This window comes from Trachinotus anak, unplaced genomic scaffold (genome assembly GCF_046630095.1).
Source record: "Trachinotus anak isolate AG129_WGS33_773 ecotype Australia unplaced genomic scaffold, CSIRO_AGI_Tana_v1 ptg000009l, whole genome shotgun sequence".
In the NCBI taxonomy this organism is placed as follows: Eukaryota; Metazoa; Chordata; class Actinopteri; order Carangiformes; family Carangidae; genus Trachinotus; species Trachinotus anak.
The window spans coordinates 21,965,467-21,992,680 of NW_027273860.1; the positions used below are offsets into that span (position 1 = coordinate 21,965,467).

At 43.6% G+C, this 27,214-nt stretch overlaps 1 protein-coding gene across 1 annotated transcript in view; it reads left to right on the plus strand.

The window, feature by feature from the left end:
* LOC139625669 (guanine nucleotide exchange factor VAV3) overlaps positions 1–27,214 on the plus strand; it is a 92,189-nt gene that overhangs the window by 14,483 nt on the left and 50,492 nt on the right. Inside the window, exon 2 of the mRNA XM_071485841.1 lies at positions 1,528–1,644. Within this exon, the coding sequence (XP_071341942.1) occupies positions 1,528–1,644 (117 nt within the window). The remainder of the gene's footprint in view (positions 1–1,527; positions 1,645–27,214) is intronic.

Here is a 27,214-nt window from a genome sequence, read left to right on the forward strand (position 1 = left end):
TAACTACTGCAGACATTTGCATGTTGAAGTGACAGGATATGCTGCTTCAGTCTAATAATCAACCCAAATACACATTTACAGATGAGGTCATCTGGTTAAGTCATTCCCAGCTCTGTGGTGCACAGTGAAAAAAAACATCACTTCCTGAAACATCTCTTTCATCAGCATCCTCTTTTGTTCCATCCTGTATTAGCTACAGGAAGGCTAATGGGCGTGAGTTACAGATACTGCATCTTGGCTAACTGCAGTATGTTGACACCTTCCTCTTCCCTCCCGCCTGCTGCCCTGCACTCTTCATACAGACAGTTAACCACCTCAGAAAACCTTACCCAATGCAGTGGCTTCATCTCTCATTCTCAGTCTGTGGGTGTTCCTGGGCAGTGTTCAAAGCATGAAGAGTTTCTGGATGAATCCTCATTAAGATCATTAGCTTAAAGTTCATGCTGCAGCTGAGGCGTTCTCTTTCCTGCAGTGAAGTTCTGTATGTTTTTCTCCATATGCTGTCATTATCGTCACTCTGGCTGTGCAGCGAAGGAGCAGTGAGCTCTTGGCACCAGACAGTGTAGTCAATGTTGATGTTGCATGCTCCTAAATTCAGTGTCACCAGGACACCTGTGTCTCAGCCTGACTAACAGGGAGGCGAGAAACCGTGAGAGAACACAGTGGGAGTGAGTCACAGGTTTGAATCCCTCAGCCCTTCTTCTTGCGGCTCCTGTAAAGTGGGTTAAACTGTGTTTCATGTGTGAGATGTGCCCAGTTTGTTCAGTGCCATCTCAGTTAGGTGTTCTGGTAAAGCCTTTTGAGTGATAGTGGTATTATATTGTTATTGTAATAAAATTTTAGTTATTCAAAGGTTTTGAAAGTGAATATCAGGCTTCAGTGGTTTGAGTTATTGAATTAAACAAATCAAGTTCCAGTCCTTTAAAAGCTGAACTGTTCCTCCAGCTAAACACAAACACAAAGTGAGAATGTTGTAGTAAAAACTCAACTACACAGCTAATGCCTCCTATTGGCTCCAGATACACACCTGAATACATGCACAGAGCGAGGACTGTGGATGAAGAGCAATCTTTAATGTCCAGTACGAGCTGCAGTCATAGATCTGTGTTTTAATGACATGACTGTAGCGGTGACATCACACTGTATCAGTGGGACTAGATAAGATCTCTGCATTTCTCCCCTTTTTTCTCTAATTAGCCACCACTCCATTGGCCTATTTCTACAGGAAATACATCATTTTAACGAACCAAGATGCTCTCATGGAGCCTATAAACACATATTCATCCATCTTTCAGAGCCGTGGTCCTCCAGTGTCCTCAGCCGTGCGGCCTGATTAGACAGCCAGAGAGGAAGCCAGCAGGCAGAACAGCAGCAGCAGCACAGTCGAACCCACTCACTCATTTTTTGCTCCTTGGAAGTGAAAATGAAACACACGATAATGCATCATATCATTCATGCTTGTGGTACTGTCTGTACATTTCCATGTGAGTCACTCACAGATGAACCCTCTCTGTCTCCTTCACACAGTTCCTGTGCCTGAAGAATATCAGGACTTTCCTGGCAGCGTGCAGCGAGATTTTCGGCATGAAGAAGAGCGAGCTGTTTGAGGCCTTTGACCTTTTTGACGTCAGAGACTTTGGAAAGGTAAGGCAGTCACACTCAGTCACACGCAAAGAGATGGAGGCTTGGATCTCCCCTCACTGTGTGCCAGCTGTCCCTCCAGACTGAACTGAATTAGTGGAGTGTGCTTTCAGCCCACTCTTGTCTCAGTTATGGAACTTAGTCAAAATTATTTATAAGTGAGCAAGCTCCTTTTTCTCCGACTTGGATTTTAAATTGTAATGAAAGTCTCGGTGCATGAAATCCAGTGTCTATGCCCTTTTTTGCAAAGATTGATACAAGCCTGGTCTTTGATATCACAGCCTCATTTCAGACCATCTTTGCTCCTCCTGTCATTGCAGCAGTTTCTATGGCCTCTGGGTCATGTCTAGAGCACCATTAGTAGAGGTTCTTCCTGACATTACAGGTGCTAATAAACACAGTCTGAGGCCACATAGCAGCTTTCCTCAGCCTCCTAAACTCTCAGCTAAAGCTGAAGTCAGCATCGTGACCCACCAGTTTAACCGCTTCCTCTCATTAGAGTGAAAACGTCTCAGCAAGCAGACTTTACGAGGGGTTAAAAGTCTGGCCTCAGGTTCATTACTTTGATAGGACTCTCATTCTTTGCTTGTAGTGCTGTGAAAGTGTCTGTGGCTCTTTGACAGCCCTGCTGCTGCTCTCCTTGGGTCCCCAGGAGGTTTAATTAGAAACCGCAGCCTCAAGCTGAGAGGGTGCTGCTGGGCCCGTGGCTTATGTGAGGCGTGCATGAGACGACAGGGTCGTGCTCTTCAGCTTTACATGTGTGATGTGTGTCAGAGGGAGAAACACAGGAAGACTGAGAGTCATAATGATTGATTCGTTGTCATCCACTGAAAAGGAATTTAGAGCATCATGAACAGTACCCACAGCTGTAGTTATGGTATCTACATATCAGTAGATTATAATCAGATTAGAACAAAGACCATCTATACACAGTGTGGTGTTAATCAGGCCTACAGGAAGCACATCAGTCATATCACATTCATGATATCAGAAGTGAAACCCTGCGGTGTATGTTTTCCAGTAAAAAGGAACATCGCAGCTACTTCGGTTTGGTGTTTAACTATCAGCAGTTTGTGTGGCTGTTATTAGAGAACCAAAATCACTTCACAGGAAGAAATGAACCAACCACCACTTGAAGCAGATCCACTCCTGGGCCTTTTATGATCAAAACCAGATCAAAATCAGAACCACCTGATGTTCATTTTCTAATCACTGAAGATGGAAGTTGACTGACTGGTTTATATATATTCTCCTAATGAAGGCTTTGACTTACTAAAGATGTGTTAATACTTTCTCTCAGATGAACATCATGATGCAATATACAAGAAAAAAGCCACTTACTGTGGACTGTAGATAAAGATCTGTAGAATAGAGATGGCAAATGAAAAGGGTTTTAGATATGGTCAGCAGCTCATTTTTATCCCCACTTGAATGTTCATTTTCTCTGGCGTACTGAGCTGAATTAAGAAGCGGAGAGAATTAAGTCATCTCCTCATTAAGTCATCTATAATTAAAACACTTGGAGTGCCGGCATGTTTCTTTCTTTGCCTTTGTAGGGAAATATTTTCACAGAAAAGCTACAGAGGAACCAACAGAGGCTTGATGAATTACAAATCTTTGTCCTTACTGTTTGAAAAACCAAAAATGTTTCCGTCAGATTTGCTCATTGTAAGGATTTTGTTTTCCAGTGCTTCAGATTTGAATCCCCACATGCATCTTATAGAGCAGGGCTGTCTATGACTGAAGCTGCCACTGGACAAACACACAGCACTCAGTCACAAAGCCTGATGGATTTCCCAATCACTCATTAGAGCCAGGCTATATGCTAAGCTAAGCTAACGACTGCTGGTTGTAGCTTCACATTCAGCAGACAGATATCAGGGGTATTATATCTTCTCATCTAACAGTCAGAAAGAGAATAAGCATATCTCAGGTGTTTCAGCAGATCATTTCCTCTTAACAAAACTGCTTTCAGAATATGACACTCAGTAACCTCCCCCAGCTCGGAGCAGGTCACTAAATGACTCAGTGTCAGTACTTGATAAGGTGGTGAGGTCGAATTTTTCTGCCCAGCTGGATTCTCAGTTTCCTCCCAACACTTTCACATGAGACGATAAACTTTGATTTCAACCTTGAAGCACAGACTCGTTTTCAGTTTTTCTGATGTCCAATTTCATCCTACTTTCCCCTGTGACTTTGGCTCGCTCGGGCTGAACACTTTGATGACTCTCCTGAGTGAATCCCATTGCCCAGAGTGAATTTAACATCTCTGCAATGAGACAGCAAGCCATCTCCGTTAATCCTCGCTTTGCTGGCTCTGCAGAGGCTAATGAAGTGAGCAGAGGAGGGAACGGGCGAAGCTGCCACTCACCTGCAGTTGTTTTAAAAATAGCTGCTGGACTACTGCTGAATAAAACATCAGACAGACGTGCCTGTTTGTGTTAGGGTTTGTGTGGTGGTCTTCTCAGAGTCTGTGTGAGCACACAGGCTGGATGTCTGGCCCTGGGCTGCAACAGTTGTGTTGTGTCATCTGAAGGTATTTTCCTGCCTGCTGCTGCTTTCAGCTGAACTCACACTGACTTCAACCCTAAAGCTGGGGAGAAGGAAGAGTCCTTCGAATACACAACTAGAGTCAAAGGAGATGTGAAAGCTGACAAACAGACTTTAGCCTGGTGATGTTCTTGGATTTAAAATATGGCTGCACAGCAACACTAACAAATACAGCAGGACTGTGTGGAGCCCTTTCCCCTCAGTGCACCAACATCTGGTTAACACATCTGTCTTGTAGACACATGGAGGGCTGTGGGCTCTGTAGGAAGAAGAGAAACACACACCTGGCAGAGAGAGGGGAAGGTTGAGAGAGCACCAGAGTTAACTGTGTGAACATCAGCTGTGTCGAGAGAAGATGCTGAAAGCCACAACATCCTCTCTTTGACTCAAGTGTATGTTTTTAAGAATTTCTCAGCCATTCAATGCAGGAGAGAAATCCTGAGCAGTAAAGTCATGTTATTGTGTATCTGTTGTCATGAACAGTGATACACACTGCAGCAGTGTGGTGGAAAACCTGCATGTAAACAAAAGTGGCACCATGAGGCTTCACTTTTCCTCAAACACAAAGATATCAAGTAGTATTTTAGTAAACTGTTTTAGAACTACAAATATGGCTTCTATATGTAGGCATTTCTTCAATTGTATCAGCTGAACCAAGACAGTAGTGTCGGTAGACCTACAGAAAACTAAAGTTTAATCAGTGATGAACAGACTAGTGTTTCCCGAGCAGAACAAATCAAAACACGTCAGTTTAATTTGAAAGGGTTCAGTCTGGAAGTGGAATGAGTTCTACATGTTCTACAGGTTCTCTGATGTATCTGTGGTTGTGACATGATTGAAAATACAAGCTGCCGCCATCATCCCTGAGAGGCAGTGACTAATTGTCTCACTTCTACTTTATTGCTATTTCTAGTCATGTCCTATCAGCTGGTTTCAAAATGGAGTCAGATGCTGACAGGAGCGTTCCTCTCAGTCACATGAGGGACAGTTGCTTAATTCTCGGGAAAAACGTCACAGACTGACCTATTAGATAATTCAGCCACAGCAGTCAGCTGTTTGTAGTAATCCTCACTGACCACAGATCTGCCTGTTAGTGTCAGTCTTATCTCACTCAGTGTGAAACAGTCAGTCACTTGAAGAATGCAGCATGAAGCTAAAACAATGAAGCAGTCAGAATGCATTTTTATTAGTTAAGCAGAAAAGCAATGAGGCCTTTGTTATGACAGCATCATGTTTGTTCATTTCACCTTCTGGTATTTATTGACACAAATTTCTAATTCCTAATTATTAATATGGACATCAAATGATGACTATATGCAATAATTATTATATATTATTATGGTAATTACATTTTATTAACAGAATATTTTGAAATTTTATGAAATATGCTTATTTTTGTGCCCGGTGTTAGAAGAGAAGATCGATGCCATGAAAGTGCATCAGCACTGTAGCACCCAAACATAATCATTTCATGATGAAGAACAAATGATCACATCAGTGAAGTTACAGAGACATTTTTTTCTTGTCAAACTACTGATTAAAAGATTGTCCTATTATTTTGTGACATTACATAATTGTTTTTTTCATGTTTCAGCTTGAAATGTATTAAACAATGAATTGAATGTGAAAACCTCACATCTGAGGTTGTGAGTGATGAACAGTCTGGGCTCCATGTGGGCTGAGTCCTTCACGGTGAAGTGACCTCAGATCATTTGCTCTGTAGATGATGCAAATTTAGCTTTCTTTAAATGAGCCAGAAAACGCCACACCTGCATGATATGTAAATCATCTGCCAATAGGAGATTGATGCAGCAGCCTCTTGTTTTTGCAGCTGCATCCTATTCTGTTCATCCATGTGCACACGTTTCCTGCAGATACTGTGTGACAGTATGATGGCGTCTGGTTTCTCACTGGTTTTGAAGTGGTTGACCTCTGCACCAGGTCGGGGTGTGAAAACCTTTGAGCAGGTTAAAGTGGACGTCTGCACACGAAGACAGTGTCACCTCACCACCATTGGGCTCTACTCTATCACCATCTTCTAACACTGGTTCTCCTGTGGATGAAGATGCTGATTATGTTTTTTCTTTATCGTGGGGGGTGGAGGACGACAGACTGGGGGAGGGGAAGTCAAAGGAAGGAGACAGACAGAGAGGGTTTATTGATTGGTGTCTTCCTCCTCAGTTAACTGTGATAAATTTAACTGTGGAAACCCACTAAAGGCTGATGCCCCCCCTCCTCCTCCTTTGTCCTTCAGCCGTGCTCTCTCCTGCAGATCAGTGTGGTCAGATATCAAATGTCTGCTGGGTGCTAATAGACACTTGGGGTGTATCTCTGCACTGCATGGCTAAGCTGCAGTAACAGTGGTTTTAAAGTGTGCTGGGTTGTCAGTACATTGGGCTGATGTTGGCCTTTCATTAAAAATCACATATTGGCCCATCAGTGACCCCACCTCTCAATATGATAGAGGTTCCTCCCAGAACCTGTCCACTGAGGTGTGGGAGGTTTTACCTTCAGAAGCTGTGCACTCACCAGCACGACAACAGATGAATGTGTCCGCTTTTTCAAGGTCTCACTTTCAGAATGCAAGACAATCATGATACACAACACAAAACAATGCACATATACAGGACAGCCTGAGATGACGTCATTGTGTTGGTGGTGTTTTGTGCAGATAATGTGACTGACAGAGTCAAAACAAAAGCAGGTTTATTTGCTCTGCAGAACAGATACAAAAACAGCTGGTTAGAGTTTATTGGAAGACAACTGTAGAACATTTAGACCTGTAAAATACAGGTGCAAGCTTTAACAACTCACAACAAATGAACACTGGATTAACAAATTAACAGCTGTAATGTTATCTGGTACACAGTCAGGATTACCTCTGGTATCTAGAGCCAACATGTCAGTATTACAGTGTCATCTGCAAGCATGTGTAGTCAGATGCAAGTCACAGTATGAGTATGGACAGCTCAGATGTTTCAGGGTCAACAGACTCACACATTCATACCCCTTACTGTGTCTGGGTCTGCAGTCCACCCTGATGTGCTGTGTGTGGGCAGAAACTGAAGGGAGTCAAAGCATCTGGATGAATCTCGCTGTAATGTAGGGTTGTCACAAGAACCGATACTTCCGGTACCAATTCGATACCAACACGCAAAAAATACATCGATACCTGCTTTTTTCTGGAACCGTCAGAACCGAATATTCAACTTTTCCCGCGGCGAGCCGTATCGATTCTTGGCGACAGCAGGTGGGAGTGGAAGCACAACACGTCGGCTCCGTGACGAAACAGGTACGAAGAGTCGCGAGTGGAAATATTTTGCATTGGAGGCGGATGAATACGGAGCAATTCTAGACACAAACAGGCCGACATGCAAACAGTGGCTGGTGTTAGAGGTTTTAGTGATGTGAGATCAGGCTCCACACCACTGTTGTTTAGTTATTTATCTGCATATTTATAAGAAGAAGAATATTGTTTGTTTTATATACTTGAAGGCTCCATGCCACTGCTGTTCTTTTTTGAATGTAAATAGTTGAATATTGTTGTTATTTATTACCATAAAGCACAGTATTGCTTGTTTTTATAGTGGTATTGAATACCTGACAGTTTAAAGCACTTTTCAATAAATTAGTGAATTTAAAAGTACATGGGTTCTGGTTTGTTTTTTTTAAAGATATTTTTTTGGGCATTTTTTGCCTTTATTGACAGGACAGCAGAGAGTGACAGGACAGGGGCAGAGAGAGAGTCGAACCGGCACTCGCCTGCTAAGAGCATCCGCTCATGTGGTACGCGCCCTAACCACTCCGCCATCGGGCCGCCCTATTTTTTTTTTTTTTAAATTGTGGTATCGAATTAGTATCGAAAATCGTGGAAAATCACAGGTATTGGTATCAACTACTGAAATTCTGGTATCGTGACAACCCTGTTGTAATACTGTAATGCAACATGAGTTATTTTATCACCTGACTTCAGTCGGTGCTGTAGAGAACAGGCCTGGGCTGATATTCGGAAATGTCAAATATGATATTCCCACCATATGCAATATTTTTCATAATATTGTTAACTGTTGTTTAGTGGCAGCATCCCATATACCTGAAACATAAAATACCACATATGATAAAAAAAACACTTGAAACATAAAATGCATGAATAGAATCAATATAATTATATATGTTATAATAATAATAATAATAATAATAATAATAATAATAATAATAATATATTGAAGATAAAATAACATTGATACATTAATTATAATTTATTATGTTATAATTGATATAATTGATTCTGTTTCCATGGCGCCGCATGAGTGGCAGCCTGTTACGGTCAGCTGCTCTTATTCGCGCACTATGGACACGCATAATCTTGCGGTGTTCGTACTGGCCGCTCTACTGTTTTCTTTTTCTTTCTGTTTACGTCCGTGTCCGGGGACCCGGCGGGCAGCCATGGCTCCATAGTTCACACCAGGGAACAGCTGATGGCACTCCGTAACACAGCGGTGTTACCCGAGGAGAGACCCGACATTCCCCGCGAACTGAGGAGGAGGAAGAGACGGGGAAGTCGTGCCGGGAGGGAGCGACGTGCCAGGAGGAGATGGTACAAACCAGTTCTCCCCTCCATCATCCTGGGGAACGTAAGATCTCTCCCCAATAAGATGGACGAGCTAACGGCGGCTAATCTGCAACAGCTGCAACGGCTCTAGCAACGGCTAGTCTGCTACGGAGCCTGAGGTCTTTTGGGGTGCAGGGGGCACTCCTGAAGACCTTTTACGACTCTGTGGTGGCATCAGCCATCTTTTACGGTGTGGTCTGCTGGGGAAGCAGCATCTCCACTGCTGACAGGAGGAGACTGAACAGGCTGATCAGGAAGGCCGGCTCTGTCCTGGGATGCCCCTTGGACTCAGTGGAGGTAGTGGGCGACGGGAGAATGGCGGCGAAGCTATCATCCCTGTTGGAGAACACCTCCCAGCCCATGCAGGACACTCTGACAGCACTGAGCAGCTCCTTCAGTGACAGGCTGCTGCACCCACGGTGTGTGAAGGAGAGATACCGCAAATGTTTCCTTCCAGCTGCTGTCAGACTTTACAACAAACACTGCTCAGTAACACCACACACACCAGGAATGGACAACTCACACCTCTCCTCACACATCTGTGCAATATCCCACAAACGCTGCTACTGTTGTTGAAAATATGTAATTTTTTGTATCTCTATATTTAGTACATTATTATATTGTTATTATTTATCGTTCTAAATATTTGTTATTGCAGTTTCTGCAGCTTTCCTGTTCTCTGCACTGCTACTTTGCAGCTGTAACACTGTTCTCCCACTGTGGGACTAATAAAGGTGATCTTACTTATCTTATATTGTATAAAATATTAAATATATTATTAAAATTCCATTTTAAAAAAAGTAGCCCATCACCAACCACCACCACCGCCCTTCTCTCCCCCCGCGATAATATTGTATATCATGATGTTTGGGAGTTTCTTCTTAATTTTGGACAGCGCCAAGTGTCTAGTTACTGTAGAAATGTGCAGTGATGGTCACTTATCTTAAGTTCCAGTGTTCACGCCGTGTCTGAAAACGCTTCCATGCTTCACTTCCTGTCTCTTACAATTCATGGAGTTTGAATTGTCTCCAAAATGATTTGATGGAAGCTGCAGTGTTGAAAGCTCTGTAGATAATTCATGGACTCCCAGTGACTGACTGCATGATAGCTGCTTCCACTGGAATCACACTTCTCATGTGTACTGGCTTTCTTCGAGCGTAAATGTGCGCGCACATACACACACACACACACACACGGACACACACACGTAAAAACACACAAACCCAAAGCCATACCCGGGTCACAGACACTGGCTCCCTGCCTCTGCTGCAGACATGGATGGTCTCTGATTGTTTCATGGTGCTGGGGAGAAACATCTTTGATGACTGCAGACATCTGTTTGATCCCTGTGTGAGCACGTCCATGTCCACAGAACTGTCAGGTGAGGAGGGGGTTCTATGGGGGTATTTCATCTCCACCCTTTCACCTCACTGCTATGTTTGTTGACTGCTGTTAACTGACAGCTAATTTTGGCTCAACACACAGGCAGCATGGGCTGAATCCTCTCAGAGCTTCAGAGGTGATGATTAAGAGTTTAACATTGAGGTTTTGATAAAGGTTCACCAGCTGTTTGTCATTTACACTCCACAGCTACGGTACGAGCTTCATTTCTAGCCAGCATCAAAGTTCCTGCACAAACAGCCCAGAGTTTCTTTTTTGTTCCAGCTTGCAGAATTAATATTCATTGGAAGGTGAAATTGCTGACATAAACATTTACTTCAGCTTTTTCAAACTGATTTTGAAATAACTCATTGATCCCTGGTTTGAACATATGCAGGTGAAAGTGAGAGCAGTGTAAAGCTGTGTAACTAGCTGTGTAACTAACTGTAATTACCAGTGTTACACTTATCAATAATGTTCACATCAACGATCAGATTGTAATAACCACGGTGAAAGTCGAATATTCTGACACATCTGAGCTGGAATCTGCAGTAACAGGGGAGGGGAGGAGCACAGTAAGACTCACAGCTGCCATCTTGAGAGATGACGTGAACGCTCGTGAGTCGTAAACACGGGAATCTGTCCAGTCATCACCTTCCCTCCCATGATGTGGACACAGCAACAGGGTGAGTGACGTGTTCACTCATAAAGATAAAAACACCACATACGCTCACACATCAGTGAGGCCTTTCAGCTCATCTGTTCACGCTGGCCACAGGCTGATTTCAGACCACCTGGATGTTTCCTCTGTCACATGCAGGTTTGAAAAATATCAAACATTTAGTCTGATACTGGCACCAGATTCAGACTGAAGCCTCAGTGTCAGAGTACCTGGACTGAAGAAGCTCCTCATGACGAGACCTCCTCTGACAGAGTTTACTGTCATGGCTCCACTCACCTCCACCCTGTGGTAACAGTCGTCTCAGAAAAGGTGGAGCAGCTCCTCTGACATCACTTCTCTGACATTTAAGATGCCACACAGACCTTTAAATGTGAATGAAGGAAGAATATGTGTGTGTGTGTGTTAGCAGTGACTCCCCTGAGGATTGACACATCTCAAGTCTCAGTAAGCAGCAGGAAACAGGAAGAGGGAATGGTCATGGCAGAGCCGCTCTGGAGCAGCTTCTGTGTGTGAGTGTGTGGATACTCTGACATCACTTCTCTGACATTTAAGATGCCACACAGACCTTTAAATGTGAATGAAGGAAGAATATGTGTGTGTGTGTGTACTTGTACTTGCTACATAGTAAGGACCAAAAAAAGTATTTTACTAACAGAGTGAGGACATTTTGGGAAAGTGAGGACATTTTGGCCGGTCCTCACTTTTTGAGACACCTTCAAATCACATTTTGAGGGTTAAGACTTGGTTTTAGAGTTATGGTTAGAATTAGGTTTAGGTTAAGGTTAGGGTCAGGCTTAGGGTTAGGCACTCAGTTGTGATGGTTAAGATTAGGGTAAGGGGCTAGGGAATGCATTATGTCAGTGAGAGTCCTCACAAAGATAGAAGTACAAGTATGAGTGTGTGTGTGTGTGTGTGTGTGTGTGTGTGTGTGTGTGTGTGTGTGTGTGTGAGAGAGAGAGAGAGAGAGACAGAGAGAGATAGAGTGTTGTACATTGTTGCCCCATACCAGTTCAAAGGGAGCCTCCCATTGAGTGTGTAGCACATAACCATAGCAGGTCACCTCAGTTTAAAGATCTCTTCATCGGCAGTGAACAGAAGATAAATCATAAACAAGATGACATCACAGATGTCGGATGTGTCTTCATGTCTTCTGTCTGTAGTTCTTCACAGAGCATGTTTTTTTTTATTGTAGATCTGTGTAACTGTCTTTGAGCTGCTCTGCAAACACCTCACCCTGCAGCTGATTGGTGGTGCTCAGTAAACAGTGTGAGGCTGACAGTGACTCTGTTACAGAGACCTCAGCGTGAAGCTGCATATCTCAGGCTGTTGCAGCGTATTGAGGTTACCTGGCCATGAAAACATGCCAGGTATTTATAGGCCACTGCTGAGTCTGGGCCAGGCAGGAGAGCATGTGAAGCTAAGCCACTGTGGTCAGAATCAAAGACGACCAAGACAGAAGTGCAGGTCTACAAACTGGCCCTCCTCCCCTCGCTGTCCTACTTTCTGACAGCCGCACCACTGAACTACAGGAGAGACGCACACTCACTGTGACTGTGGGAACCAGAGCAGGGTTGGACTGATACGAGAATGTTGTGAGAAATGTAATCAGTGAGGAAACACTTTGATATAAAAGCAAATCTATCATTTTATTCAGTATCAAACCACTGTCACATTTATAACGACCAAAGTATTTGTCTATAAGATGCCCTTAAACTGAGCTCTGTGGGGGCGGGTGGTGGCTCACCTGGTAGAGCACATTCCATTTAGGCTTAGTCCTTACAGCGGCGGCCCGGGTTCGGGTCCAGCTTGTGGCTCTTTGCTGCATGTTATCCCCTCCCTCTCTCTCCCCAACGTTCCTGTCACTGTCTCACTCTAATAAAGGCAAAAAAAAAGCCAACTTAAAGAAAACTGAACTCAGACATGCGAACAGACTCAGAGCTCAGATGAAGAGCCAGGATTTAAAGACCTTGTGTGTTTCCATGGAGATAAACTGAAATGAACAAATTCAGATTATTCAGCCTGTTCAAATATAAAATTTGCTGCATTATTTATTTAACATCTTTATTGTAATATCACTATGGCCTGCAACCTCTGGACTCTGCAGGTCTGCAGAAAATCCACCTGAGGCCCCTCGTGGACTTGATGAATTGTGGATTTGGACTGACGGTCATCCTGAGAATTCACCCTTTCACTCTGCGACATTTGGATTAACCATAACGTTTACTGTGCTCACCAGTTTATCCTGGTGATACCTGAGAAGCCAGAGGCTTAACTACAGTTCTTAAAGTGTATTCTGTAGGGACTTTCAATATCTGCAGCAAATTTCACAGTAATCCGTCAAATGCATCCCCTCAGAGTGGAGCTAGTTGGGTGATTAAAGTCAGTGGGATTCATCCTCTGGGGAACACAAATGTCTGGACAGAATTTCATGCCCAATTAAACCAATGGATTTTGAGATATTTGTGCATCGACTGACAGACATGATAGGGCCGTGTCACTAGCAGGGATGAAAATGTTGTGTTCTCTTCACTTCAGTTCAAAAGTGTCAGATGTCAGAGAAGTCCTCCACACTGCTGGACTGCAGAAGCACACCAGTGGAACCTCGCTCTGCTGTTCAAACTCAGCGAGCTGCTCAGGACTCAGGATGTGAACTGCCCACAGTCAGTGTTCTCTTCCAGATGGGCAGCCTTGCAGGGAGATGAAGTAATGCTCAGATTCTGCATGTTTGTTTCCCTGTCCTCAGTCCACGTGTCCCTGCTCGAGGCCAGTTTCCTTGGGGCACCTCCTGCTGGCTTCATCTGAAGGTAGAGGAGAGAGGGAGATTTTATTTTCAACGAGTGCACTCCCTGTGTCTGACACATCTTTAAAAACTTTCCACTAAACCTTTCATGAGCTGCTGGAGGCAGCATCTGTCATCTCACCGGCATATCTGAGCTAACAGCAATGAATGGGATTTAACAGGGACATTTATGTTCCTCTGATCTTGCTTAGATGTTTTTCTGCAACATAAAGATCCTGCAGAAGCCACGCAGACGACTGTGTGTCAATGATGCTTTTTCCAGATGCTCAAGGCTCCAACTGTCAGAGGGGGTTGGGGTCTTTTCTCTGTGTTGCTTCCCAGAGGTGGAGGTGGTGTGGGTGGATGCGCCATCATTCAAAGTGGGGGCTATTCTTAAAGCTAATCTCCATCCTCCACAGTGCTCAGAAAATCTGATCCCACCTCACAATATAGCGACTGCTGTTTGTTATATAACATCCAGAAATCTCATGGACAGTCAGGGAGCAGGTTTGAATTAATGAAGGAGGAAGCTGCGAGATTCATCTCACACACAGAGCTGTGGTTTGGCTGGGAGTTTTACTCAGATGGAGATTACAGGTTCATCATTGTCTGCTCTGGTTAATTACAAATTACCAACAAATGGTCACTGTGTGTTTTACTGGAGTGTTGTCATGGAAATGGAGGCGTCATGGAAGTGTGAGAAATTATGATTTCATCTTCATTTCAACATTAAAGCAGACAGTGGAGGTGGTCTCCAGTACAGCTACATCAGAAATCTAAATCCCACACTTCAACCACTGGATGTGGATTTGTCTGAAAAGCTTTGGTCAGCACCATAAATGTTGTAAACACACTGAGGTACAACAAGTTGACAAGACGAGTCAAGATGAATACCTCCACGTCTGTGCTAGAGAATTATGAACATCCTCAGTGGTAAAGCAGAGTGAACCGTGTGTAATTAGTTTCATGGACGGACTCAGGATGGAACGAGGCTCATTCTAAAGACACGATCTCTAATGGAAGATACTGTGTGTTCTCCAGTTCAGCTCGTCTCCTCTCACAAGTGTGAATCAATACTGATCTTGTCATCTAGTCTGATGTGTGATGTTGAACCTTGTAAAGTAGTCGCTGTTCTGTGGTGAGTTCATGTTCCTCTAACACGAGTGTTAATGAGAGGGCAGAGGCAGAGAATCATCTTCTGTCAGATATCATTTTCATGTGTAAAATTATGGGATGTCTGAGGGTCTTTTCTCCTAATCCCAATGGAAGCTGGTCCAGTGTATGTGCTGCTGTCACCTCCATCACCACTGCCTCTGGAGGGCACTGACACTGATGTTGGATGTTTCTCTACATTCAGTGCTGACTCTCACTTTCTGCCCACGGCGACTAAACTGCAGTTAAGGTTTGGTTATAGGTAACTAGAAAACACCTTGTGATGATTAGTCTAGTGAAGGTTCAGCAAAGAAACACATTTAGTGGTTATGGTTAATACAAGACCAGAGTCTAGAGCCGCACCAGTGGCTCTGAGTCTGCACTCATGGACTCACTCATCAGGCTTCGTCCTCTGGGACCATGAATGTCTTCACTTGAACTCATGGAGATCGTTGTTGTGGCTAAATATGAACGTTAATCATGAGTTTGAGAAAGTCAGGAAAGTCAGCACTCACCCAACCTGCATGGTCATCTTACACTTCACGTGTGTCCTGTGTCAGTGGCGCTAGCAGCTGTAATCCTGAGCCTACATCGTGTTTGTTTATTGAGCTAAATGAGAGAATCAGTTGCTGCTTAATGACGACTTCTTCAAACATTTTTGGAGATTTTAAAATGCAGATACATACACACTGCATCATGTGCTTATGAGCCAAAAATATCGAGTGTAACAAAAGCGCAGTGTACTACAGTTTCACAATTCACAAGTATCAGAGAGGGAAGCAGATGACATGCAGCAAAGGGCCACGGAGCTCGACCGCTGCAGTTAAATATAAGCCTTTAAAACCTGCATTCTACCTGAGCCATCAGTGCACAGCACTGCTTGGACTGTAACTGGTTTGGTTTAACTTGATATTATATGAGTTTGTGCTTCTCCTCTGTCCTCATTCTGCAGGTCTCTCTGCCTCTGGAGCAGCAGGATCCAGATCCACCACTACTCATCTTTACTATTAACCACTGTTATCTGTCATTATTATTGATAACACCATTACCTGCACAGCTGTTCCTGGTCTCTCTCTCTCTCTCCCCCACCCCCCCCACCCCCCCTTTTTTATATCCTCCTAAACCCAACCGGTCGAGGCAGACCCCCCCACCCTGAGCCCGGTTCTGTTGGAGGTTTCTTCCTGTTAAAGGGAGTTTTTCCTCCCCCCTGACGCCAAGTGCTTGCTCTTTGTGGGAACTGTTGGGTTTTTTTCTGTAACAAAGTAAGGTCTCGACCTGACCCTGTAAAGAGCCTTGAGATAATGTATATTATGATTTGGCGCTATACAAATAAAATTGAATATTACATTATTCACAGGAGGGATACAGGACAAATTGTCTCCCATATTGATTCAGTACAGGACGCAGCATTTTAACTTTAAACAGGATGATCCTGTATCACAGGGGCGGCAGCCCTAGTGGAAACCTAAAGGTAGCCTTCAAGTGGACAATCCTACAATCCTGCTGGCTTCCTGTGTCAGTGTGAGTCACGGGGTGAGTGTCAGCTTTGTCTTCTGTTGGCCAATAGAAACACTGCTGCACTGTGTTAATATTAATATTACCAGCCTACAGATAGAGCAGGGTCCTGCCACTGATTTCCTGAATCAATTCAATTACAATTCACAAGCTCCTGATTCATTTGGATATTTTTCAGTCTCAGATATTTCAGTTTTTCTTGGACATGAGTGAGATTCTCAGAGAACTAAGGCTGTCAACTGCTCCTTTAACCTTTAATAAATATTAGTGTTGACACTACAAATGGAGAGCAGTGACATTAATGCACTTTCTGTTTAGCATAACCAACAACTCAGACACACATCTCAAGAAATAATATGCATGTGAGTATTGTGTGTTGCTTCTTCTTGCACGTCTTGCATGCAGCTCTGCTTTTGTCCAGCTCTTCTCTGTGTGTTCACTGGAGCTGCGTCTGCTGTGTGTTTTTATCTCTGGTCACGTTGTGTGAGAAGGGTAACGGGAGACTAACACATCCACAGGAGACTGTAAAAGACATATGAGATGGATGTGGGGATTTTAAGAATCAATATCAGATTATTCAGATGAAGATGGATTTGAATCAGAGAATTGATTCTACCTACAAACTGTAACATCATTCTCATACACAGTTGTTGGGCAGAAACATAATGTGTTTGCACTTTCATTTGTTGTCCCACTTCACATCGAGGGCTCTGCTTTCTACATGGGCACAAGATTAAATAAAATTGTCAGATGTATGGCAGTAATTCCTATACTGGGCTGCAGGATTAGATGAAGGAATATAGAGAGGAGCTTTTTACTGCTGCTCCCTCAGACAGTCAGATTGTATCAGGTTGAAAACCTGTGGAGTCCAAACCATCACCTTCTAGTTAAAAAGGCTCAGAATATTTGTGTTCCCCTTTACTGCCACAAAACCAGCAGCTATAAGTTCTATAAATACAGGCTTTTATCTGATGTTCTTCTGAGCTGCTGGAATGGAAACCTAATGCTTCTGAAGTGCCGTGTTTTACCATAACGAGATTACATACAGCTGCGTGATTAATGTGCAGGATCTGCACAGTGAGCCTGAAACAGTGCATATTTAATTGTTCATGATTATAATGGCAACTCCTAAGGGTATGCTAGATGAAGCTAACCCACTTATGCCATATAGATATGACAAGCAGGCGATTTGTGGCGGGAGCTGCAGATCCAGAAGCGGGAAAAAACATTTGTGGCAGGACAGTGGTCAGACTGGCTGTGTGTGAGTAGAGAGCTCGTTTGCTGATTCAGAGCCAGTTGTGGATTTCATCACTTGGTTTTGATGTGTCATGCCCTGGACATCAACCTCATTCCCCACACTTTCCATAACTTCCATCAGAATTTAACTCAGACCAACATGATGATGAACATCAGCGAGAGGACCCTGCCCTGAATTCTGCCTACAGCATCTGTAATACACTAAACCAGATCATAAAAACAGACCAATAAAAGCCAATAAAGATAACCTCAAATTTAAAGCCACAGACCAGACTGACAGCCAGGACTTAAAGGACTGGGATATGAGAATTCTTCATTAACTTTCCAGACTTTTAATGTCTGGAGCCAGTAATACAGATGTCTTTATGTTTACCTTTTTCCATGGACATCTGGATTTATGGCACTGTCTCTGTGAGTGTTTGCCTGTTGTGGCTCTGGTCAACACTATAATCCAGAAGGTGATAAAATGGCTGACATGTAAACGACCATGATGAATCGTGGTGCGAGGTGCAAAGAGATGGATAACCCTGCCTCAGCCTTTGTTTACCTACAGTCTGTGTGGTTGTAAATCAAGCAGAGCGGAGCCTGAGATGCTCGGTGTGTCTTCCGTTGGCCTGAAAAGTACATTGGAGCTGCTGGTTCTCATAAATGATGAGGCGCTTTGCTACCTCTCTGTTTCACATATTCTTTATGGGAAAACCAGGGCAACAGTCATCCTACAGGCCTGCAGGCTGTTCCGTCCTTCCAACGAGTAAATTACATTCACCTGGTGTCCCAGGTGTAAATCAGATCCTGATTAGATGACTGCAGTAAGAACCAGCACGACTCAAACTCCTCCACTGTCTGATTATTCATCCTTTGAAATTTTAATATAAATGATGGAGAGTTTCATGTCAAGGCTGCGGATTGACAGGTGTCAGTGAAGAACTTCACCAGTTCACAGTTTCAACACGAGGGGCCCACAGGTTGAGATGGGGTTGACTAAAACTGAAGCGTAGGGGTCTGTGACTGACACAGCAGCATCAAAGGCTCAGGAGAAAAAAAATCCTGAGGAATGTCCATATGGATTTTCACTGACCGCCTCAGGACATCGTTTACAACGCACACAGCCCACTCTTACACTTGGTTATGGTTTTGGCGAGTCTTTCAAGTCTTGGATCCCCTCATGAGTCTACGAGGAGCTGAAATCTCAGTATCCTGGTAACTTCACTGCAGCGGGTTGACTCTTAAAAGCAGAGTTTATATTTTGTACTGAAAGACCCCCTGGGGAGGCTGGTCCTCCCCATTTGCTTCATTTCATCCTCAGTTAACTGCAGGATAGTGTTTCCACGGAGCGGGAATGAGATCGTCATGTCAACACAATGAAACAATGGAGATTGTATTGTAGATTGGTTGAGGAGTGGGTGGAGAGAGGAGGTTATGTCTTTAGCATGGCTGCCACAGTGGATTCAATGATAATACCAGCAGTGAACACAATAGCTCTGAGATGCTTCATGCTATCAGTGTGTGCAGGATTCTCCTCAGTGATCAGCAACTCAGTGTGAGGACGCTCCTCCCTCACAAACACCAGCCGTCCTCCACATCAGTCTGTGACCATGATAACGCACTGAGGCTCTTACATGCCACATCTGTTTAAAGCTGCAAACAGCTGCTTTTCTGTATGTGAGCAACATTGTTCACTACAGTCTGAATATGAATGTGATGGAATGTGATGGAAACAGCCAGTAATACAAAGATCTGGGTAAACAAGTGCCATCTACAGAACAATCACCATGTCACCATCCGAACTGTGGTTTGGCACAAAGACCGATCTGCATCATAATCAGCAGCTCATTATCTTCCAGTTCTTCTCCTCAGTGTCTTTGTCCTGAAAACATTTTGGAAAGTGTGTCCCTGCAGCATGAGGACCCATCCACTGAAACCAGGGAAAAAGTAGAAATGAATCTGTTATTAGGATCAGATTATATATCACAGAGAACAGCTGCTCTTCAGCCTGTGAAAGGAGTTACATGATGTCTTCTTTCAGTTTTTTCTAACATTTGTTTTCATTATTGTTTCATCTACTGATCATTTTCTCCATCAGCTGATTCCCTGTTTGGTCTCTAAAATGTCATGAAAGTGTAAATAATGTCAGTCAGAATTCCCTTAGACCCATGTGATCATCAAATCACTCAAAGAAACTGTCAGTCAGTATTTTTCTTTGTTGCTTGAAAATTACTTGAACAATTAATTAGTTATTCAATTCAATTCAATATATACATTATCTCAAGGCACTTTACAGGGTCAGGTCGAGACCTTACTTTGTTACAGAAAAAAACCCAACAGTTCCCACAAAGAGCAAGCACTTGGCGACAGGGGGGAGGAAAAACTCCCTTTTAACAGGAAGAAACCTCCAACAGAACCGGGCTCAGGGTGGGGGGGTCTGCCTCGACCGGTTGGGTTTAGGAGAAGATAGAAAGAGGGGGAGGGGGAGGAGAGGGGAGAGAAGAGAGAGAGAGAGAGAGACCAGGAACAGCTGTGCAGGTAATGGTGTTATCAATAATAATGATGACAGGTAACAGTGGTTAATAGTAAAGATGAGTAGTGGTGGATCTGGATCCTGCTGCTCCCGAGGCAGAGAGACCTGCAGAATGAGGACAGAGAGAGGGAGAGAGAGGAGAAGCACAAACTACGGGAGAGAAAAAATACAAAGTTAATGGCATGAAGTCATCGAGAGAGAGAGAGGGAGAGAGACAGAAATAGAGAGAGAGCGCCCAGTGCATCATGGGAATCCCCCAGCAGTCTAGCTCTATAGCAGCATAGCTAAGGGATGGGTCAGGACATACCCGAGCCAGCCCTAACTATAAGCTTTACTAAACAAGACAGTTTTAAGCCTGGTCTTAAAGGTAGAGAGGGGGTCTGCCTCCCGAACCCACACTGGGAGCTGGTTCCACAGGAGAGGAGCCTGATAGCTGAAGGCTCTGCCCCCCATTCTACTCTTACAAACTCTGGGAACCACAAGTTGACCTGCATTTAGAGAGCGAAGTGTCCTATTGGGAAAATAGGGAACTATAAGCTCTCCAAGGTACGATGGTGCCTGACCATTAATGGCTTTGTAGGTGAGGAGGAGGATTTTAAATTCTATCCTGGATTTTACAGGGAGCCAATGCAGAGAGGCTAACACAGGAGAGACGTGATCTCGTTTCCTAGTTCCTGTCAGTACTCGTGCTGCCGCATTCTGGATCAATTGGAGGCTTTTTACTGAATTTTTGGGACATCCTGACAATAAAGAGTTACAGTAGTCCAGTCTTGAGGTAACAAATGCATGAACTAGTTCTTCAGCATCCTTTAGACACAGAATGGGTCTGATTTTAGCAATATTGCGCAGGTGGAAGAAGGCTGTCCTAGAGACTTGCTTTATATGTGAAGTAAAGGACAAGTCCTGGTCAAAAATGACACCAAGGTTTCTGACTGTAGCACTGGAGGCCAAGGTGATGTCATCCAAAGTCAGTATATTATCACATAGTGTATCTCTGAGGTGTTTTGGGCCAATTACAATAACTTGAGTTTTGCCTGAATTTAAGAGTAAGAAATTACTGGTCATCCAGATTTTTATGTCCTTAAGACAGACCTGAAGCTTGGCTACCTGGTTAGTCTCACCTGGCTTCATGGATAAGTACAGCTGGGTGTCATCTGCATAACAATGGAAATTCATCTGGTGCCTCCTAATAATGTTTCCCAGAGGGAGCATATATAGACTGAAGAGCATTGGTCCTAACACCGAACCTTGTGGAACTCCATGACTGACTTTAGTGTTGATAGAAGAGTCATTATTAACATGAACAAACTGGAGTCTATCTGACAGATATGATTTAAACCAGCTTAGTGTGGTTCCTTTGATGCCGACCATATGTTCTAGTCTCAAACAAACCATTCCTGTGCAGATAATCACATAACTGGTTTGCAACAACCTTCTCAAGGATTTTGGAGATAAAGGGGAGGTTGGATATAGGTCTATAATTGGCTAAAACATCTGGATCAAGAGTAGGCTTTTTAAGTAGAGGTTTAATTACTGCAACTTTAAAAGCCTGCGGTACATAACCAGTTGATAAAGATAAGTTAATCAGACTTAATATAGAGGTGTCGATTAAAGGAAAAACTTCTTTGAACAACCTTGTTGGAACGGGGTCAAGAAGACAAGTCGATGGTTTAGATGACGAACCTGTTGAAACGAGCTCAGAGAGATCTACAGGAGAGAAACAGTCAAAATATAAACCAGTTACAGTGGACTCTGAGGCTGCTGAACTGGACAGTACATCTGAGCCAGCTGGGGAGATGGTGAACAGAGACAATTTTATTTGTAAAGAAGCTCATAAAGTCATTCCAACTGAGGGCTAAAGGTATAGATGGATCAACAGAGCTGTAGCTGTCTGTCAGCCTGGCTACAGTACTGAACAGAAACCTGGGATTGTTCTTGTTTTCTTCTATCAATGATGAACAATAGGATGTTCTGGCTTTACGGAGACTTTTTTTATACGCCAATAGGCTGTCTTTCCAAGCCTTTAGAGATTCTTCCAGGTTAGTAGAACGCCACTTCCTTTCTAGTTTCCTTGAATTTTGCTTTAAAGCTCGTGTTTCTGAGTTGTACCATGGAGCTAGTCTTCTCTGACTCACCACCTTCTTCCTCAGAGGGGCCACAGTATCTAGAGTTGCACGCAGTGAGGCTACAGTACTGTCAACAAGATCACCAACCTGTGTGGATGTGAAGTTAAGAGAGCTGTTTCCTATTGCATTGATACATGGCAGTGGGCTAAGTACTGATGGGATTCTTTCTTTAAATTTGCTAACGGTATTGTCAGACAGACGCCTGCTGTAATGGATTTTTTCCCCAGATGCTGTGTAGTCCATGACTGAAAACTCAAATGTTAACAGAGAATGGTCAGATAAAAGAGGGTTTCTGGGAGAAACTGTTAGATATTCGATGTCAATCCCATAAGTCAGAACCAGATCAAGGGTGTGGTTAATAGAGTGAGTGGGTTCATTAACATGCTGAGAGAAGCCAATTGAGTCTAATAATGAATTAAATGCAATACTCAGGCAGTCACTTTCAACATCTACATGAATGTTAAAATCACCCACCATGATAACTTTATCTGTGCTGAGAACTAGCTCAGATAAAAAGTCTGAGAACTCAGATAAGAACTCAGAGTCAGGAGCAGGTGGACGATATACAGTAACTAGTAGGACTGGTTTTTGTGTCTTCCGGTTTGGGTGTGACAGACTAAGAATAAGGCTTTCAAATGAATTATGATTAACCTTAGGTTTAGGATTCATTAATAAATTGGAGTGATAGATGGCTGCCACCCCTCGGCCTGTGCTTTGAGGGATATGAACGTTAACATGAGTGGGGGGTGTTGATTCATTTAAACTAACATATTCATCCTGCTGCAGCCAGGTTTCAGTCAGACAGAGCAGATCAATGTGATGATCAGTTATCAGATCATTGACTAGTAGAGATTTAGATGAGAGTGATCTGATATTCAATAAGCCACATTTAATTTTTCTGTTATTTGGTTCTGGACTAACAGTTGTGTTAATTTTTATTAGGTTTTCATGTCTAACTCCTCCTCTGTTCACTTTCGATTTATTATATTTAAATGTAGGTGGTCGGGGGACAGACCATCAATCACAGATCAAAATCGATCTACTGACAGATTAATCAACTTATTGTTATAGCTTGACTTAATATGCATGCACAGTCAGTGTTTGTATTAATGATTGCATTTCTCATAGAAATAACTCTTACTTTACTGTGGATGTGTCACCTCCATTTGTGAGGCCTCTCGTGTGTGTACAGCAGAGATGTGTGTATGTGTGTGTGTTGTTGTGACTGCTGGTCAGTTGTGAGTAGCCTGCTGATTCACACAGTGTGAAATTCAGCTGCAGTTACCTCACCTGTCAGCAGACTGAGGATTTGGCAGATCAGATGTGTTTGTGCATCAAGGCCTCGAGCGTGGGAACATCAGCATGCTTGTTAAGTGTTTGTGTGTGTGTGTGTGTGTGTGTGTGTGTGTGTGTGTGTGTGTGTGTGTGTGTCAGTGTGTGAAATCCGTGCAAATGTGTGATCACTTGGGTGATCTGCTTGCTATTAATGTGAATATGATGCAGGATTTTGAAGATCTGCTTTGATTTCTGGGGAGGGTGTTAAAGTGTGTGTGTGTGTGTGTGTGTGTGTGTGTGTGTGTGTGTTAGTGTGTGTCCTGAGGGGCTGTAGTGTGTGCAGGTTGATGTGATTTACCTGGACAGCCAGGATGACCTTGCTTTTGACCTTACATTGTTGAGAGCGAGTTCTTTGAAGGGAGAGCGGATCGTGCACAGACTCCCAGTTCACTGTGGTGAACTTCCCTCAGTGCGGCACGAGAGCTGAACTGAGACAAACTTGAGTCCAGGAGATGGAGTGAGGGTGTGACATGGTTAGAGGAGGACTGGGAGCATCCATCCAAACATTTGAGTCTTATTAATATACAGTTTCATGCCTGAACAAAAAAATCCCACAGCTGCCTCAGTCATGATGTTTGTGATCAGGACTTCAAATACAAATGGTTCCTCAGATAGAAGCGATCAGAAAGATACCACATTAATAGCAGCATTGATCAGCCATTGTGTGTCTGTGGATCAGAGATCAGCATTAATATATTCCAGGTGATGTATCCAGCTACAGACACAGAGAGGAAGGACTTTCGCTTTACTACACATCTTGTTATTTTGGATCTAACAACATTGGTGAAGATGATCTGAGATCAGATCTATGATGTGTTTCAACCAGCTGCACTCACAGTACAGATGCATTCACATCTGGTGTCACCATGTGATCTGTACCTGGTATTTAACCTGGTGAGACAGACCACCTCCAGACGTGATCGCTTTGTGCTATTGTGCTATTTTCTGTTGTGTTTCTGTTGTCTGACAACTGAACAAACATAATCATTTGATGGCAGGACAGAAAAACTCCTGATGAGCAGCAGTTATCACTGCACTGAGACGTCTCTCACTCCTTTATGATCATGAAGTTGTTGGACAAAAGAAACATAAACACGGAGGCGACAGATTCAGTTTTTCCTGTCCCCACTCAGATGAGTGTGTCACGTTTAGCTGTCTGAGTGTGGACATGTTGTCAGAGTAACAGTGTGTTGTGGGAAGTTGTGTGTTTTGTTTTCATCATATGCATGAGTGTAGGAATAATGCATGTACAGCCGTGTCTGAGCAGGAGAGGTGGACTAAATGATGCAGGCGATGAAGACTGAGGAGAAATAGAAAACGTGTGCTGCATTCAAATCAGCTGTGCGCCTCTATATCCAAACACTCTAATTATGTATTATGGGCGTTAATGAGCCATGACACTGATTGCCAAACATTAGCTAGTCTCTCTCTCCGAGCCAATCAGGCTTTTACTGGCTCCTCTTGAATTTAACACACTGGGTCCATCTGTCACTCACACACAAGCAAACACAAGAAGTTACAATAATCAATCTCACGTGCAACAACAGGCACGCGGGAAACACAGGAAGCCAGCTAAAATCAGTTCACACACACTGACACACACTCACACACTTTGTATCCACTGTGTCCATTGTGTACTTCATGTAATGTTTGTTTTTCAGCAGAGGAGGTTGTTAAATATTCACATCCTTTATTTCCAAACAGTTTAAAAGTGTGTGAAGAAGAGTCGTTCAGAAAGCCAAACAGGTTTTCACTGACGTGCTTCCTGCTTCATGGAGGTTTTATCAGGTGTGGCCTGTAAACATGAGCAGCAGTGGTATTAAAAGGTTATTGGAAATCAACTTGTTGATTGATGCACATTCACATCATCGCTAACAAAGCTTTTTAGTTTTCAAGCCTCAGTAGAACCACAGCAGAAGCCAATTCTAGTTTCTCTTTACAGCAAAGTTAAAGAAAAAGGAACAGTTTGTATTTTACAGCCTCAAACTCATCAGAGACAGTCTGAGGTCGTCTGCAGTCGAGCAGAGTCCTCTGAAGTAACAGTGAAGGCCGCAGATGATGGTGACGCTGTCTGAAGCTGATGTCACACCTGTGTGTTTGCTGTGGTTGGATCAGGCCCCAAGTGTTTCCCTCCTGGTTCTTCTCACACAAGGTGAGAAAACCCTGAAGGCAGCGTTTGACAACCAACTGATCCCTGGTCAGTCTTATGTGGTCTGGGGAGGGATGCAGTGATCAGATATGTCAGGGGGTGGGGGGACCTGTTTTTTGCAGCAAAATAATCCTTCTGCATCTCTTTACTTTTTATAGAAAAAAGCAAATGAGCAGCGTTGTAGCTGTAAATGACAGCATTTAATGCATTTCATTTAACCCCCCCCCCCAAACTAGGTTATAAAGTCATTTTGACACTGGGCTTCAGTGAAACGCTGCAGGTGAGCTCTGATTTCAGAATGTAGATGATCTCAGTTACAGTCAGGGTTGAATCTTTCAACAAAAAATGTCTGTGTTCCGCAGGAGTACCTACCAGATCTCTATTTTTAGCTGATACTCAGTAAGCAGTGATTTGGAGAAAAAAGAGAGAAAAGAAAAGGAGCCACAGTAAGGAGGAGTAAAAGCAGAGTGCAGAAACTGGGACAGCACGCTGGGTTGTGTGTGAAACCAGTGAAAGCTTTGGCACGTTACACATCTAACATGCACCAGCCATTTTCTGGCCTCTGCCATGGGAAACAGTGGAGGATGAATTCAGAGGAGGTGATCAGTGGGTTTGCATGTTGACAGCACAAACATTTAGTCTGTGTCTCTACCTGGTGGTCATGCTCTCATAATGTTGAGCACCTGATTTAATGTGAATTATCAGTGAAGGGCTGCAGCCTCCTGTAACGTGGTCACTGTGTTGTGGTTGTTTCCACTAGTCAGGGATAAAATTATCAAGATGAAAAACTGAAAATTTTTACACATTAACCTGCCTCCATCTCCCATCATCCTGATTGATTGCGGGGGTGTGAATTGTTAGATCCAGTGCTGCAGCCGCGGTCAGACAGGGCAGCTTCATTAGCCCCATCACAGACCAGGTTCAGTTCTCCAGCAGCACCACTTACTGTCCACACCTCTGCTGAGCCTCTGGCCTCAGATCCTCGGACCCTCAGATGTGGTCTGACAGTCCTGGGCTGCTGTCTCTGTTTCAGCCTCACTCTGGGATTCTGGCTGATGACACCGTTGCTCAGAGCAGCTTTAGAGAACAGATACTGTACCAGTCCTGATCTGGATTCCTTGTGACAGCTGAATCATGATGTATTTTTATTTATTTATTTTTAAAGTCTTGCATAACGCGACTCTGAGAACAGTAGTAATCATCGATATTTTTGCTTTGCTGACTGGTTTTCCAGCTGAAATGAAGTATACGGCCTCTTGGAATTTCAACCTCTCATTTCCTTTGTGCACATTTTCTTGACATTTCTATTATTAGCGGTGCGACCACTGATGGATGTAATGCATGTGAGTCTTCTTGGCTGTGTGCAGATGGTCAGTTTTGTTGCAAATGTGTGTGACTCATGTGTTCACTGAAGCCAAAAAGCCCAACACAACTCGTCCCCAAAACTCCTGCCAGCTACAACTGGAAAAGCTCCAAAGCTCTGTTCAGCACGCAGCGGATCCTCAGCTTTTGGGCACG